Here is a 13232-nt window from a genome sequence, read left to right on the forward strand (position 1 = left end):
CTGATCAACTGAAGCATGGCAACCACTTTCCCCTTTTACCATGCTATAACTTGTTAGCCTGTCCACTTCCTACCTTTCTCTCACCCTACATTCCTGTCTGGCAGTCGTGGCTAACCAGAGCAGTTCTGGTCTTAGTCGTCTGTGCTCTGAATAATCTGCTGGCTTTTTCAGAGAAGGTTCCTCCTATGTCAAGTTCTGTACGCCAGAATCGCTGCTTGCCTTTGGCACGTGCTGAAAGTCAGCTGGCCCATACTGCATCTGCTCTTGTACCATCTCCTAGTCTTCCTGTGCCATTTCTTGCTACTGCAAGATGGGCAGCCAAAGCAATTTTTAAAGCACGGTTTCTTTTTTTATTCTGGCTCCCAATAAATAGGGCTCAGATGCTTTAAAGAAAAAAAAAAGATGCAGCTCCGAAGTGCTGAGGTCCCAGGTGCTGGCTTATTATGTTCGCAGCTATTCGGATGGACAGTCACCTCTGATGGCATGTTTGAACACCCTCTAGAGCAACTGGCTATGGTCATACTGGTCTGTACAGTGCTAAAAGCTGCTTCTGCAAAGCCCAGCCAAAGTAAAAAAAAAAAAAGTTCTCCCACCTTCTCAGGGATGCAGGGCTCATACTTCCGGAGGGGACTTGTGCAAATGAAGACTTCAGTGCTAAAAAGAAAGAGTCCCAATTAGTAGTTATAGGAGTGCATGAGATAATAGAAAAGGACGGTGCATTGCAAAGGGTCCTTACTCCTTCATTTGGATCATCTCCTTCATGGCTTCAATGGCTCCTGGTATTGGGTCCAGTCCCAGAAAGAAGCCAGGTGACTCATACACACTGACTATCTTGGCCTGGAAGAGACATGAGGAGAATTAGCAACATTTACTTTTTCAGAGCCTGACAGCTGTTCTCTTTATCCACTGCGTATTGCTCAACCTCAGATGGTTCTCTGGTCCGCATTTTCCAGGGAGAGAAGGTGGTTAAAAGAGGACTGCAGAATCTCACCAATAGATTGTCAAGACAAGTCCAGCCCAGGTAGATAATGACTGGATGTTGTTATCTGGTGTCTTGTGTGAAGCACACAGATACTGTTCTAGTTCCCAAGAAAAGACATGATAGCTGGGACCCTCAACAGAGGAACCAGGGACAGACCGGGATATTGAGACTCCGTTACTCTGGGAACTTCAGAGTTGATTTCTCCAGACCACGAGCAAGGCATTCCAGTATGGAGGAAACTTTGCTTTGTTGTTCTCCAAGATTTTCAATCCAGCATCAAGAAAAAAATTGTATTTGTAACACAGCGGAACCTGGCTTCTATGCAGACAGCTGTCCTACCGGGGTAACATGTCAAACATTCTCCTTTCAGAGGTGCTAAGGTTGTGGCTAAGCTGAACAAATGCAAAATTAAGACTGTTCCTTGACAGCTCTGGTAGCAGAGCCCCATAGCCTCAAACAGGCTCAGCAGAGACAGAGGCTGCACAAGCTTCTCCCACCATTCCCTGTTCATGTCTGCTATGCTGGCCCTGCCAGGAAGGGTGCCACCTGAAGCTAACTTCCTGGGTTTGGAATAGGGCATCTGGACCCCAAGGCTTGCTGCCTTTATTCAAATAGATCAGTCAGCAGCCTGGCTGCATAACACAACCAGGTGTGGATTTGGAAAGGAAAGGACAAGGACAGGCTTTCCTGAGATGGGAGTGAAAAATGGTGCCTTCTGCCAAAGGCTGCATAGTCCAACACGAGCCAGACAGGTTTTTTACCGGCTGCCACATAACTACAGGCAAGGGCCTGAATTTAGAGGCTGAAATAAACCAAGTGCATCTGTGATTGCTTTTAGCGCAATGCAATCTCCTTCCATGACTTGCTGCATCACCAAAAGACAGTTCAGTAGTACTTAGCTTTTTGTGGCGACTAATCCTCATAGGCTCCCAGGAAAATGTTATCCCCATTATCACAGATAAAGGGAGGTTTAAAGGACTCTGCTCTGGTCACAACACATGACAAAACACTGCCCCTTGCTCCAGGATCCCAGTTCCGCGCTTAGCTAAAGCGTACATGCCCTCTAATCAGTCACTGCTGATCTCTCTGCTTCTGAATTAAACTAAGGCCCAGACTCACTATTGTGCTCTGTTGTCCTTGCGCTGGCTCAGGGCTGAAGCTGTGATGGAGACCATTCCCAGTGAGAGCACCGCCCCAGGTGCAGAGCTGGCATCACTAGCCACAGGAACAGGGAATGGCCTGGATGAAGTGGGTGGCCAGCACATCTTTGTCCCCGGGTGAGAGGAATAAGGCAAGGCAGCCCTTGCTTGCCTGGGATATTTCACTGGGAAGCACAGGCCCCTTCCCAATTGGCCTGGCGCCTATACCAGATGAATGGGTTTTCTGTCTCTGTTTCTGATGCACATTTTCCCCCCTGCCCTCCCCAATTCATATGCAGGGCACTCCTGGTCAACTCCTGGCTGTTTTCAGGGGAGTACGCCCACAGGGGAGGAGTGAACCATGGGTGCAGGGTCTCTCTCTTTCCCCTCGCGCAACTGCTCCAGATATACTGGGGGGCGCATGCATATGATTGATGCCATTCTCCTGAGAGGGGAAACTGAGCTGCAGAAGGAAAGGAGGCAGTTTCCAGTCAACACTCAGGCAGGGTTTAAGGGGCAATGATAAAGCGAAGAGACCGTTTACTGTCAGATGAGACTAGCACTGGCCCTAAGAGGGACAAGAGGATAAATAAGCCAGTTACAATTGAGTGATGGCAGGGCTGCTGCATGGCACAGAGGAATCTTTGCCTGGTGCTGTTCCTTGGGAACTGCCTGGCCCTCCAGTCATTTAGTTACACTGTTCCTCATTTTCTTTAATACCTCAATAGCATCTTTTATTAAGAGGTTCACTGGTTTGAATCTAGCTCTGGTTGGTGGTTTAACAAAAATTGCTGGCTGGTGGCTGTGCAGTGGCCCGTGTGATGCGACCGCTAGTCTCAGCGCAGGCAGCTACCCACTTCACACACCCCACTGCTACCCCTCACCTCTTCCAGGGCAGTCACCGCAGGAGCGGACGGGACTGAAGGGGCCACAGGGACAAAGCTCCCTTTCGCACACCTAGACGCAGTGTCCAGTCGGTCCTACCTCGAGCAGCATGTGTGAGCACAGAAAAGGCAAAGCACAAAGACATTCGTTCTTCAGAGCTGCAAACCCGTCATTGCACTCCCTCACACCCATACTACCGAAGAGGCTGGAAAGCTTAGTTCTGGGTGAATAGTCCTCTGGAGAAGTCTGGCAGCCTTTGATCAGACATATCCAAGCGTGCAGGACTGCTGCTTTTCTAGCTGACCTGCCTATCCCCCCCTTTTGTGTGTCACCGGTGCAAAATGAACACATAAACATTCATGAAAGTCTTGAGAGAGTCATCAGCATTCATTATGCGCACGAAGCCAGGTCAATTTAAGGGTTAGCATAAAGAGGAGAGAGGCAATATTGAATCGACGGGGATTCACAACTAGCATTTGGAGGTTGGGAACACCTACGCTTGAGAAGCAAGAGGCTAGTATTTTTTTTTTTTTAAACCATCAGAAAAACAGCATTTAAACAGCAAAGAGTATTGAAAGGACTTAACAGCGAGCCAGTGGGAAAAATAAATGCAACGTGACTGTCATCAAACAGTCACAGCTGTGTTTGATGGCTATGGTGCTAGGTGCTGTATGTGCCTGCACACCTCTCCATCCCAACAAGCTTACAGTTAACACTGGTCACTTTGCTTTTATGTTAATAAAAAAACCCCAAACCTGCGAATTCTCTTGGGTAGGAGCAATTTATTTTGCACGGTTTATTTTGCTAGATGCTTCTACCGCACCTAGCACCAGAGTGCAAACACAACGAACGCGGACAACACGCAGCGAGTCGCAGCCGGCTGCCCCTGCTGAGCCCAGCTGGATTCAAACTCTTCATCTAGAAAAGATCAGCTCTGTAACCCACTGAGACCTCTGAGATTTGGGGGCTGAACGGGACGGCTGTGGGTCAGGAATAGCCGAGAAGGAGCTCGGGGGCTAGAGGGTCTCTTAACAAGGATGTTATACAATGGTGTCACTGCAGCCACTCACAGATGCATTCACCCCAGTGTATCTGCCTAGCTGGATGGGCTTCACGCCCAGGATCAACTCGCATCCTTTTCAACGGGTCGGTCCTCTTCATTCAGCAAGTTTCTGGTGTCAAACGGCGCCAGGTAAAGCCATCACGGGCACTGGCGCCTCACGCAGATTACAGAAGCCGGAGGGCTAAACGCCACCCTCTCCTACCTGCGAGCCCGGCCTGGTTTGCTGGCGTGCAAAGAGCAGGCGCCTGCCTGGGCTCGCCATCCCCTCGTTGGATGCGGCAGAGAGCAAGCGGGGCTGGAAGCCCGTCTCGGCTCCCGCCCGTGCAGAGGGCACTGCACCCAGGGCTGGGGGGCTCGGCGCTCAGCCCCGGCCATGCAAGCGGCTCCTGCTCTGGTCACCGCGACCAGCTCCACGCGGGGCTCGCCGGGGAAGCGCGCCAGGAAGGCCCGCAGCACGCCGGCCTCGAAGTCCGCCAGCACCCCGTCCATGTCCGCCAGCACGCGCAGCGCCGCGCCCCAGCCCATGGCGCCTCCGACCGCGCGGCCCGGCGGCCGCTGCTGCATGCTCAACCGCGCGGGGCGGGGCCCGCTCATGCATATTCATGAGGGCGGTGGCGGGGAGGAGCATGGGGAGCGTGGAGGGAGGCAGGCAGTGCAGCCCGGCAGGGGCCTCCCAGCCCTAGCCCCTGGCCTCAGCAGAGAGGCTGCGTCTCTTAAAGCAGCTACAGCCGCCTCGTAGGTTGCAGGGCCCCTCCCTTGGTCAGCTTGCAGCACCTACTTGGGCAGAGGCCATGCGCTGAATTGAAGGCCAGGCACTGGGAGAGCTTGCTGGAGCTCCCTCAGCCAGAGGAGAGCAGGTGGCCAAGGCTCCTCGAAGCCCGACTGGTGCAGAGCCATTTGCACAAGAGTGGAGGCACTTGCCAGCTTGCAGAAGGTATCTACTTCCCTCCACGGTCTGTGCGCGCTGTGGTAGGGCTGAGTATTGTTTTAGGCTTTTGGCAGAAGTTTTGTTACAAATGGGGCAGGGTAGTGCACCGGTACCCTTTTCTCTTACTGGGATTGTTTTAAAGCAGCTGAGGAATCAAATCAGTAAGGACACAGCTTGTGGATAACTGCATCTTTTAAGAAGTGAAAACTAGAGGGAACAAGAAAAATAAACTAAATGAATCCCTCTGAAGATTACAAAGGAATTTAAGAAATGTGGCACTAGCATGACTGAAGGCTAGAACTAGAGTGTGTCAGCAAAGAGGAACACTTTCCCCCAGCCACCACAAAGACTGCAAGTGAGCAGAATTAAGGTGATTAAGCTTTGGTCTAACAGGAGTAGGCAGGTGTCAGTAATTAGTTCACGCCTTCCTTAAAAGTACTAAGGAAAGCCACATTCTGGGACTATGTTCAGAGGCAGCACTCAAGTGGCTTTCCCACATTATCCAAAAAGCATGAAGGACTCATGACACAGTGATGGAAGTGTAGCTATTAAAATACAAAGCTATTCCTGATTAAGCCCCTATTTGATGCTTGCTATACTAAAGGGGAACCTCAGCAAGTAACATCCAAACCAAATCCTTTGCTCAAGACAATGGACAAAAAAAAATGTGAACAAGAATACTGAAAAGCAGAGGGGGGGGGTGTAATCTCAAATGATATTCTTTCTGGCAGCAACATGTCTAATCTATTGTTTTTTCTTTCACAAAAAATGTGTTGAATTGAAACTTGATTCTTTAGGATGCATTTAACTTGGAGTTCATCCTTTTATTAAAAAAAGGCCATCATGCTTCAGAAGCCAGACTCAACTCCAGCTGATGTAGGACCAAAAGACTTTTCCCCTCACTAAGCAGGTTGCAAGAGAGTGTCCACTATGGGGGGTCCCTGCACCTTCCTGTACAGGATGTCGTACCTGTAAATTAAAGGCAAGATGAGCAAGAGCACCAAAATAAAGCCCACACAGGAAACACTGCTTCAAAATGTCTATATTATTTACTTTTAAGCAACAGTCCAGCTTTCTGAAATTACAACACACATTTTAAAGGATGAGATTTCCACCTCATGGTCAAGCACCAGCATGATCATGCACAGCATTGAGTCATTTGTAATAAAATGCCCTGTAGATTTGTATGCAAATATTCACTCCTGTATGATCCACTCCTCACTCCACCTTCACTGAATGAAGTCTCCTGTATACAAGAGTCCCTTCCCCAGTATTAGGACAGGCAACTCATTTGCCCTGTATTTGGCACACATACCCCACTTAATGGTCCAACATTCAGATACTCCTCATTGAAGGCAGCATGGCGTAAGCTAGCACCACACTATACAGTTCTGTATGGCACAGTGGGGCTTAAGACATTTACCACAAGGAAGTCAATGAAACCTTAGATAACCAGTTATTGTGTGTGGTGGATGGGACAGTTCTTGCTGATTGCTTGCTGGCCTGTATATGCAGGATTGTAGACCCTTGTGAAACTAAGGGGGTTCTAAAAACCTCAGTACAAAAACCCTCTAACCACACTTAGAACCAAATCTAGTCCCCTTTGAAATACATTACTATACCTCAAAGCTTTCCCTCAAGTCTATCACTAGAGAAAACACTCATGTCACTTCCGGTAGATCCAGGGGAGACAGGACAGAAGGGGAAAAAAAAAAAAAAAAAAAAAAGTTGTACTTAAAAAAAGATGGAGTACATAAAGTGCTTCTTTTTAATGAACGACATTTGAGATGTACAGTCAGGCTCAAGTTGTGCAGTTCACAAGCATGGGGGGGAAAAGAAACAGACACGAGTTCAAAACAGTCAGGAAGGAACAGGTTTAACCGAGGACTAGGCTGGACTTGCCACCAGGTGGATTTCTCCTGGATGGTGCAGGTACTGGTGCTACAGGGCTAGGAACAGGTGCAGCAGGCAGGGATTTTTCTTCACTCTGGCTTGGGACAGCTTCTACGTCAGCCTCAGTGTTTTCTAGAAAAGACAGAAGTGTGTTTGATGCAGCGAAGAGGAAAGGCAGACTTCCTCTTAGATAAAACAGGCAGAAGGTAGGGCAGGGTGACACCTTAGAAACCAACTGGTTCACAGAGGCATGAGAGTTCAGACTCACTTTGTCAGATGCTATGGAAGCACTGCATAGATCAGCATTCTGAGGGCAAAAAGCTATGCTTCCTCCCAAGCCTGCTTTAGTGTTTAGCTTTGATGAGTCCATATTGCCAGCAGAAGCTAAATACTACAAATACATTTCCACAAAGGACTATCAAACTTTACACTTGGATATAGTCATTTAGGAACTCTACTAGTCCCATTACCAAATGGGGTAACCTGCCAGTAATTCTTGCCAAGAAGCCACAATTCATGCGGTCATACATGTTATGGATCAACATGAGACATAATTGTAACAACTCCTATGGAAGCCTGAGCAGGTGCTAAAAATAAAGCTACCACAGTGTAGGGCTGGACTTGAGCTCTGTATTTACAAGTACAAGCAGTCCTCCTCTTACAACATTTGAAGTTACATTTTGCAATTACAGTGTTTATAAAAATTGACACCCCGTTTCAACTTTATGACATCAGTTTCGATTTGACAAGGCTTGATCCAATGCAATGCCACACCATGCCAGCAAACAAGTTTGCTGTGTCACCCATCTCCCTGGAGAACATCTGTTCAAACGTCCTTGGACACTTTCTTTAAGAAAGCAGACAAGACTCCAGAAAAACCTGCAGCCAAGACTCCTGAGAGGACTCCAGCCAAGAACCCTTCAAAAATCCAGCAAAGTCACCTCAAAGAAGTAATTCCAAATCAATATGATAGCTATTTACAATATAATGCATTAATGTAGCTGTATTACTCATCTATAATTCACAGAGTACAAAATTCTGGGTTTTTTTGGTGAAAATAGGGCATCAGGCCTGGGTTCAGGAACCCATCGCCCATTTATAACACTGTTTCTTATGAGAAAATTGGTTCTGAGTTACAACATTTCGACTTAAGACACGGTTTTCTTCAGGAACCAATTGTGTCCTAAGTCCAAAGACTGCCTGTAAACAAGATGCAAATGTAATGGTTAAAGAAGCAAGCTGAAAAACAGTAATCAAGTGAGGAGATACTTAATCCTTCCTTAGCTTCCCCGGTGCTGAAGCTTTCAATCAAGTTGACATGAAGATGAAAGATTCAAGCCTGACCATATACCTTGGGGGAGGGGTGTACTCCACAGTTTGAAATTGCATTACAGGGACTCCAACACATACAGGACTCTTATTCATGCAATACCTCAAGAGTTTCTTTGCCCAAGTATGATGTATTGCTTTGGTGGTTGTTATAGTCAGTTATCCACTCTGCCAATGCCTGCATTAAGACATTTGAGAATGGAAGACGTTTCACTTCTCAATATGTATGCCAAGGAGTGATGTACCTAGATCAGTTTCTGCTGCAGCTTGGGAATACTTCCAGGTAGTTTTCCTGAAACAGTCCTTCCTTCTGTTTATGATACCCAAGCAGCTAGTCTATAATCTATTTACCCACAAAAGAGAGTGACCAAAAGGACATCCCAAATTTTATTCAAAAGCCTTGCAGATTTACCAAGTAGTTCAGAAGAAGGCAGACAGAAACCCAGCCCACTCCAAATTCTCAACTATTCAGAAAAATAAATAAATTTGCAATAACTGAAGTCCGTTTGCAAATATTAAAAACAGTAAGTCTGCGGGCTTTACTGTAATTAGATGGGAAGATAAGAGATGCATTGCAATATGCTTCGGGAAACTGTGGAAATTATTAGTGTCTAGTCTTAACAAGATTTACATAGGACAAAGTTCAGGTCTTGACAGGGGAGGAGTGTATGGCTGGCCAATTTAAAATCAAAGACCATTTAATTAATTATCTTACAGAATTAAGAAACCAAGGAAGAAAAAGATAGTTCTATTTAATTGATGCACAGGAATATATAACATGCTCCAAGAATCCAAAGGAGATTAATGATTTTTAACATGAGAAAGACTGCAGTATCTAATAATGCTACAGTTGGAAACTGGTTGGGTTAGCATGGATCCTACACGTTAAACAGAATCCTGAAGCATTAACGATTCTGTTGCACCTCTGAAATAAGTTCTTACTAATATACTATTTAAAAAAGTGCAGGCTCAGATGGGTCAAGTTTTCAGCATGGATCACATCTAAAGGTGGTCTCAGTAGACATTTATATACATTGATTAATTGAGTTTGCTCCACATGCGAGGTGACGTGCCCAGTGCTGCGTTGCATGCATTCATATAAATGGCAAAATGAGCGACAGCGCTGAGAAAATGGCGGCAGTGCGCTTTTGAACTAAAACATCTTTGATGCATTTTAGATTCAAAAGCACACTGCTGCCATTTTCTCAGCACTGATACGCATTTCATCGTTTATACAAATGTATGCACCGCAGCCCTGGGAGCTTTTAAAAGCACCCACCGCTGTAGCGCAAGCATGCGTACCAATGCCAAATGACATCTTCCCTTTCAAGTCTGGTTTCAAAGCTTGCGAGAGCTACAGCAATTGCTTACGGATAGATGGCATGCTGATATAGCAGCAGGCAACTCTCCAGGCCACTAGTAGTTTACTGCCTTAGCAAGAGAGACACAGAGTTCTGTATTTGTCCAAGAAGAGACGCATCCCTTTTTAAACTGGCTAAATTTTGTGCAAGTGACAGCCTTTGCTCCCACATTTATTTCAAAAGAACCAATGTAGACAAGTGACTAGACAGACTCAGAAACAAGATTTGCTCAGAGCTACCAGTCCATAGGCACATTTAAACCAGGCAGTGGATTTTTATATTCTATAGAAGCCTCTGGCTTACACCCTCCATAAAACTCATGCATACCACTGTCTGCCTACTCAGCAGAACTGAAACTACTGCAGTTGAGCCCACTGATTCATTGCAGAGAGCTGAATGCTCCATTGTCTGCATTTCAAGTGAAACAGTTCATGAATACTGTGAGACGTCAGAATGATCTGCAGTTCTCCAAATGCCAGAGTTTATCTTCATGTCCACATTCTTGGAGGCTCACACACTAGATAAGCATTAGACACCACCTCATCCTCTTCAGCTGGTTAACTGGTAAAGTACATGGAACCCACTGACCTCAGCAGTCACTATGGAAAGAATCACTTAGTTGATAAGATGCTGAATGCAAAAGATGCTACACTCAAAATCAGCACTGCTACAAGATTCCTGTGGAGTCTTGGACATGTCTCTGAATTAGTGCCTCAGATTCCCATCTAGAAAAAATGTTGTTTTATCCCTGCCTCAGAGGAGCGTTGAATGAGTTCATTCTTCTACAAGTTTTTACACTACTAAGATAGTAGGGATAAATTTTCTAGAGACAGATGCAAAAGGGGCTGGGTTCTATGCACTCCAATGATAGCAGGTTTAATTTGAATGGTTTGCCTGCTATGTTCTCACTATTTATTGTGATCAACCATCCCCACACATGCTAATCCTCAGTCCTGAACAGATTGGAGGGAAGGAAAAGCAAACAACTCCTAAAAAGGACTTTTCAGGAATATTAATTTGAACTGTTCTTCAGAGTCAGCTCTCTCACTTGCTTCTTAAATGATGGCTGTCAGAGAAGGCAACTAACTACCCACCAGTTGTAAACTCCAAGCATTAAGAAGTGGGCAACTAAGTATCTGGGAGCAGTGAAGGTGGCATCAGCTATGCCAACAGCTATGCAGTTAGCACTCTGAACATTAGAAACGTAACAGGAATGACATTTGATACCAGTTATAAGTTAGGTATTGGCTATAATTGTTTCTACTCTACAGAGACAGTTGATTTCTAAAGGTCTTGAAACTCATACTCTCACTTCAGATCAGGTTCTGGCCCTGGATTATGCATGAAGCACTGCAGTGCTAATCAAGAGTCATTAAACATAGCTTAAAAGGAAAATAAAGGAAATTTGAAAAGCCAAAGTCAGGAATATTGCTTTACCCAAACCTAACACCTGCTCTATGGCTACCAGAAGTCAGAGATTATTAATCCCACTGAGAGGTATTTAAGAAAAACTGAGATTAATGTCTCCCTGGGAGATGTCCTTTCAGAATAAGGAAGTGGTAAGAGCTGTGCTGATCTTCTTCCTGAGATGAAGCTTATAGGTGTGAAGAGTGACACCTGCAAAGTACCAGAGTAAAAATCACATGAATGTTCTAATCAGACTCTTTCCAAATGTAAATGGTGGGAAGAGGCATGTTCTCCACCCAATCCTGGAAGAGACCATTCTAAGACAACAGGTATCAAAGGAATGGATATTTTCCCCTTCTTTATAACAGGTTTCTGCCAATGTCTGCACCTCCTCAACAAAACAGGTTGCTAAATAATAGTAAGAGAGGACATCACCTTTTTAACAATAGTTAAAAAGGAAATCAATGAATGAAGATCAGTGAAGAATCATTTCAGATGCTACATCAGTCTTGAGTATCCTTGACATCACTACACAAATGCTTCAGCTTCAGTGCAAGACTGGCACAAACATGACATCAAGGGAAAAAGACAGGAGTGGAGTCAGTTTTACCTGGTCTGCGAGGAACAAATATTCAAGCTGCCAATTCTCTAGAATGACTGACCCCTAAACCAGATATGCACCAATGACAAAATATGGTCTGCCAGCCTCTCCGTGTGAACCATGCTTTCACTTCAGGAACAGGAAAGCTATTGTGATGACAACCAATAGATCTGGAGTGTACTAGACCAAGAGAGAAACTATGGTCTTAGATATTTTGTCTCAGAGCTGAAATCCAAGTGCTCCAAAACAATTAGTTTTGTAAGTACCTAACTTATTCAGTGTTCCATCCCTCTGCAGTTGTACTGTTTAAAAGAAGTGTTGGGTCCCAAGCATACAAATACTGTCCGACTCAGGACAGAGCTAAAACAGCCTAGTTCCAGTCCAGAGTAAGTGAAACATTTCTGCAGGTAGCCATGAAGTTTTAAAACCAGATCAACATTAGTGACTGATTACTTTCCACTAGGGACTCTGGGAGCCACCCTTAGCCTGGGAGAAAGTCCTTCTATAAGATGCCTTCAAGGAAGCACATCTTGTACAACTAAATTATAATTTGTCTGTATTAAAATAAATAAATAAAATAAAAAGTACATCCTGAGCAAACAGCTACACAAGATGGACCTAATCATGTAACATTTCTTTTGTTACTTTTAAGTTAGTCTTTGCATCTTTGGGGAAAATGCAGGTGGTACGAGTTGAAGCTTTACTTTTGTTCAGCAATACAAGTAATTATTTATATTGCTTGGAGTCTGAACTTAATACCAAGTTTTAGAAACACAGGAAGCCAAATTCAAGTTACTTACAGGTATCTTGTAAAATATAAATGTAAAATCCTAGTAGAAGCAATATATTTTTTGGTATCTTCAGATATCAAGATTACTAAAATCGCCATTCTTGAAATGTTCTATTGCTGCCATAATCAGAGCCCAAAATTTAGTTCCTGGGTTAGATAAAATGCATCTAGACATCATGTGCTACGCTGTATCATAACTTTAACAGAGCTAATGCCTATCCCTGTCCATCCCCATATCCCTTGTAACAGGAGTAGCAAGTTAACCCATTAGTCCCAAGTTTAAATCTTCCTAGCACTAAACCACTGGCTGGGGCAAAGCATCCAATAACACTACCAGAGTCAATGCGTTAGCGAGAGAGACCAGGACATGCTACAATTTGATTCCATTTCCCTATATTAAACACATTCTAGAATTAGTTTGTGATCATTAAACTTTTGCAGGGTTCAGGAAGTAATGACAAGCTAAATTTCACCTTTAGTACTTGACAACCACCATCCCTTCCAGCACCTCAAAAGTGTAGTCCTTCATCAATGAACAATTTCTTTACAAGTTATAAAAACAAGGAGTTACTCACCAAAAGTTTCAACAGCTTCCCCTCCCTGAGGGGAAAAAAAAAAAAGAAAAGAAAGAGACATTATTTCCTGTATTTTACAAGGCATTTTGATATTGAGTGGCATGTCTTGACCACAATCCCTTACTTTGGGACAGCCACTAGACAGAGCCAACATGGCTCTCTATACCCAAGAGAGCTCTCTGAATTACAGGGATGCAAGGAAAAATAAAGCAAACATCAGGATGTTTAGATTTCCAAAGTCAGATGTCAAGGCATTACTGAAGACCACATTTTCCTGCT

The 13232-nt window shown here is 44.8% G+C and overlaps 2 protein-coding genes across 3 annotated transcripts in view; both read right to left on the bottom strand.

Moving 5' to 3' along the window:
- The window catches only part of NT5C (5', 3'-nucleotidase, cytosolic), a 5896-nt gene extending 1047 nt beyond the window's left edge, over window positions 1-4849 (bottom strand). The window contains exons 1-5 of the mRNA XM_006018252.3: window positions 4484-4849; window positions 4257-4284; window positions 2749-2789; window positions 737-837; window positions 594-654 (exon numbers count right to left, since the gene is read on the bottom strand). Coding sequence (XP_006018314.2) covers window positions 594-654; window positions 737-837; window positions 2749-2789; window positions 4257-4284; window positions 4484-4663 — 411 coding nt within the window. The 5' untranslated portion in view covers window positions 4664-4849. The remainder of the gene's footprint in view (window positions 1-593; window positions 655-736; window positions 838-2748; window positions 2790-4256; window positions 4285-4483) is intronic.
- Window positions 4850-6021: 1172 nt separating this feature from the next.
- The window catches only part of JPT1 (Jupiter microtubule associated homolog 1), a 13538-nt gene continuing 6327 nt past the window's right edge, over window positions 6022-13232 (bottom strand). For both annotated transcript variants that reach the window (XM_025197437.1, XM_006018257.3), the window contains exons 4-5: window positions 12954-12978; window positions 6022-7022 (exon numbers count right to left, since the gene is read on the bottom strand). In XM_025197437.1, coding sequence (XP_025053222.1) covers window positions 6874-7022; window positions 12954-12978 — 174 coding nt within the window. In that variant the 3' untranslated portion in view covers window positions 6022-6873. The remainder of the gene's footprint in view (window positions 7023-12953; window positions 12979-13232) is intronic.

Source organism: Alligator sinensis, unplaced genomic scaffold (genome assembly GCF_000455745.1).
Source record: "Alligator sinensis unplaced genomic scaffold, ASM45574v1 scaffold400_1, whole genome shotgun sequence".
In the NCBI taxonomy this organism is placed as follows: Eukaryota; Metazoa; Chordata; order Crocodylia; family Alligatoridae; genus Alligator; species Alligator sinensis.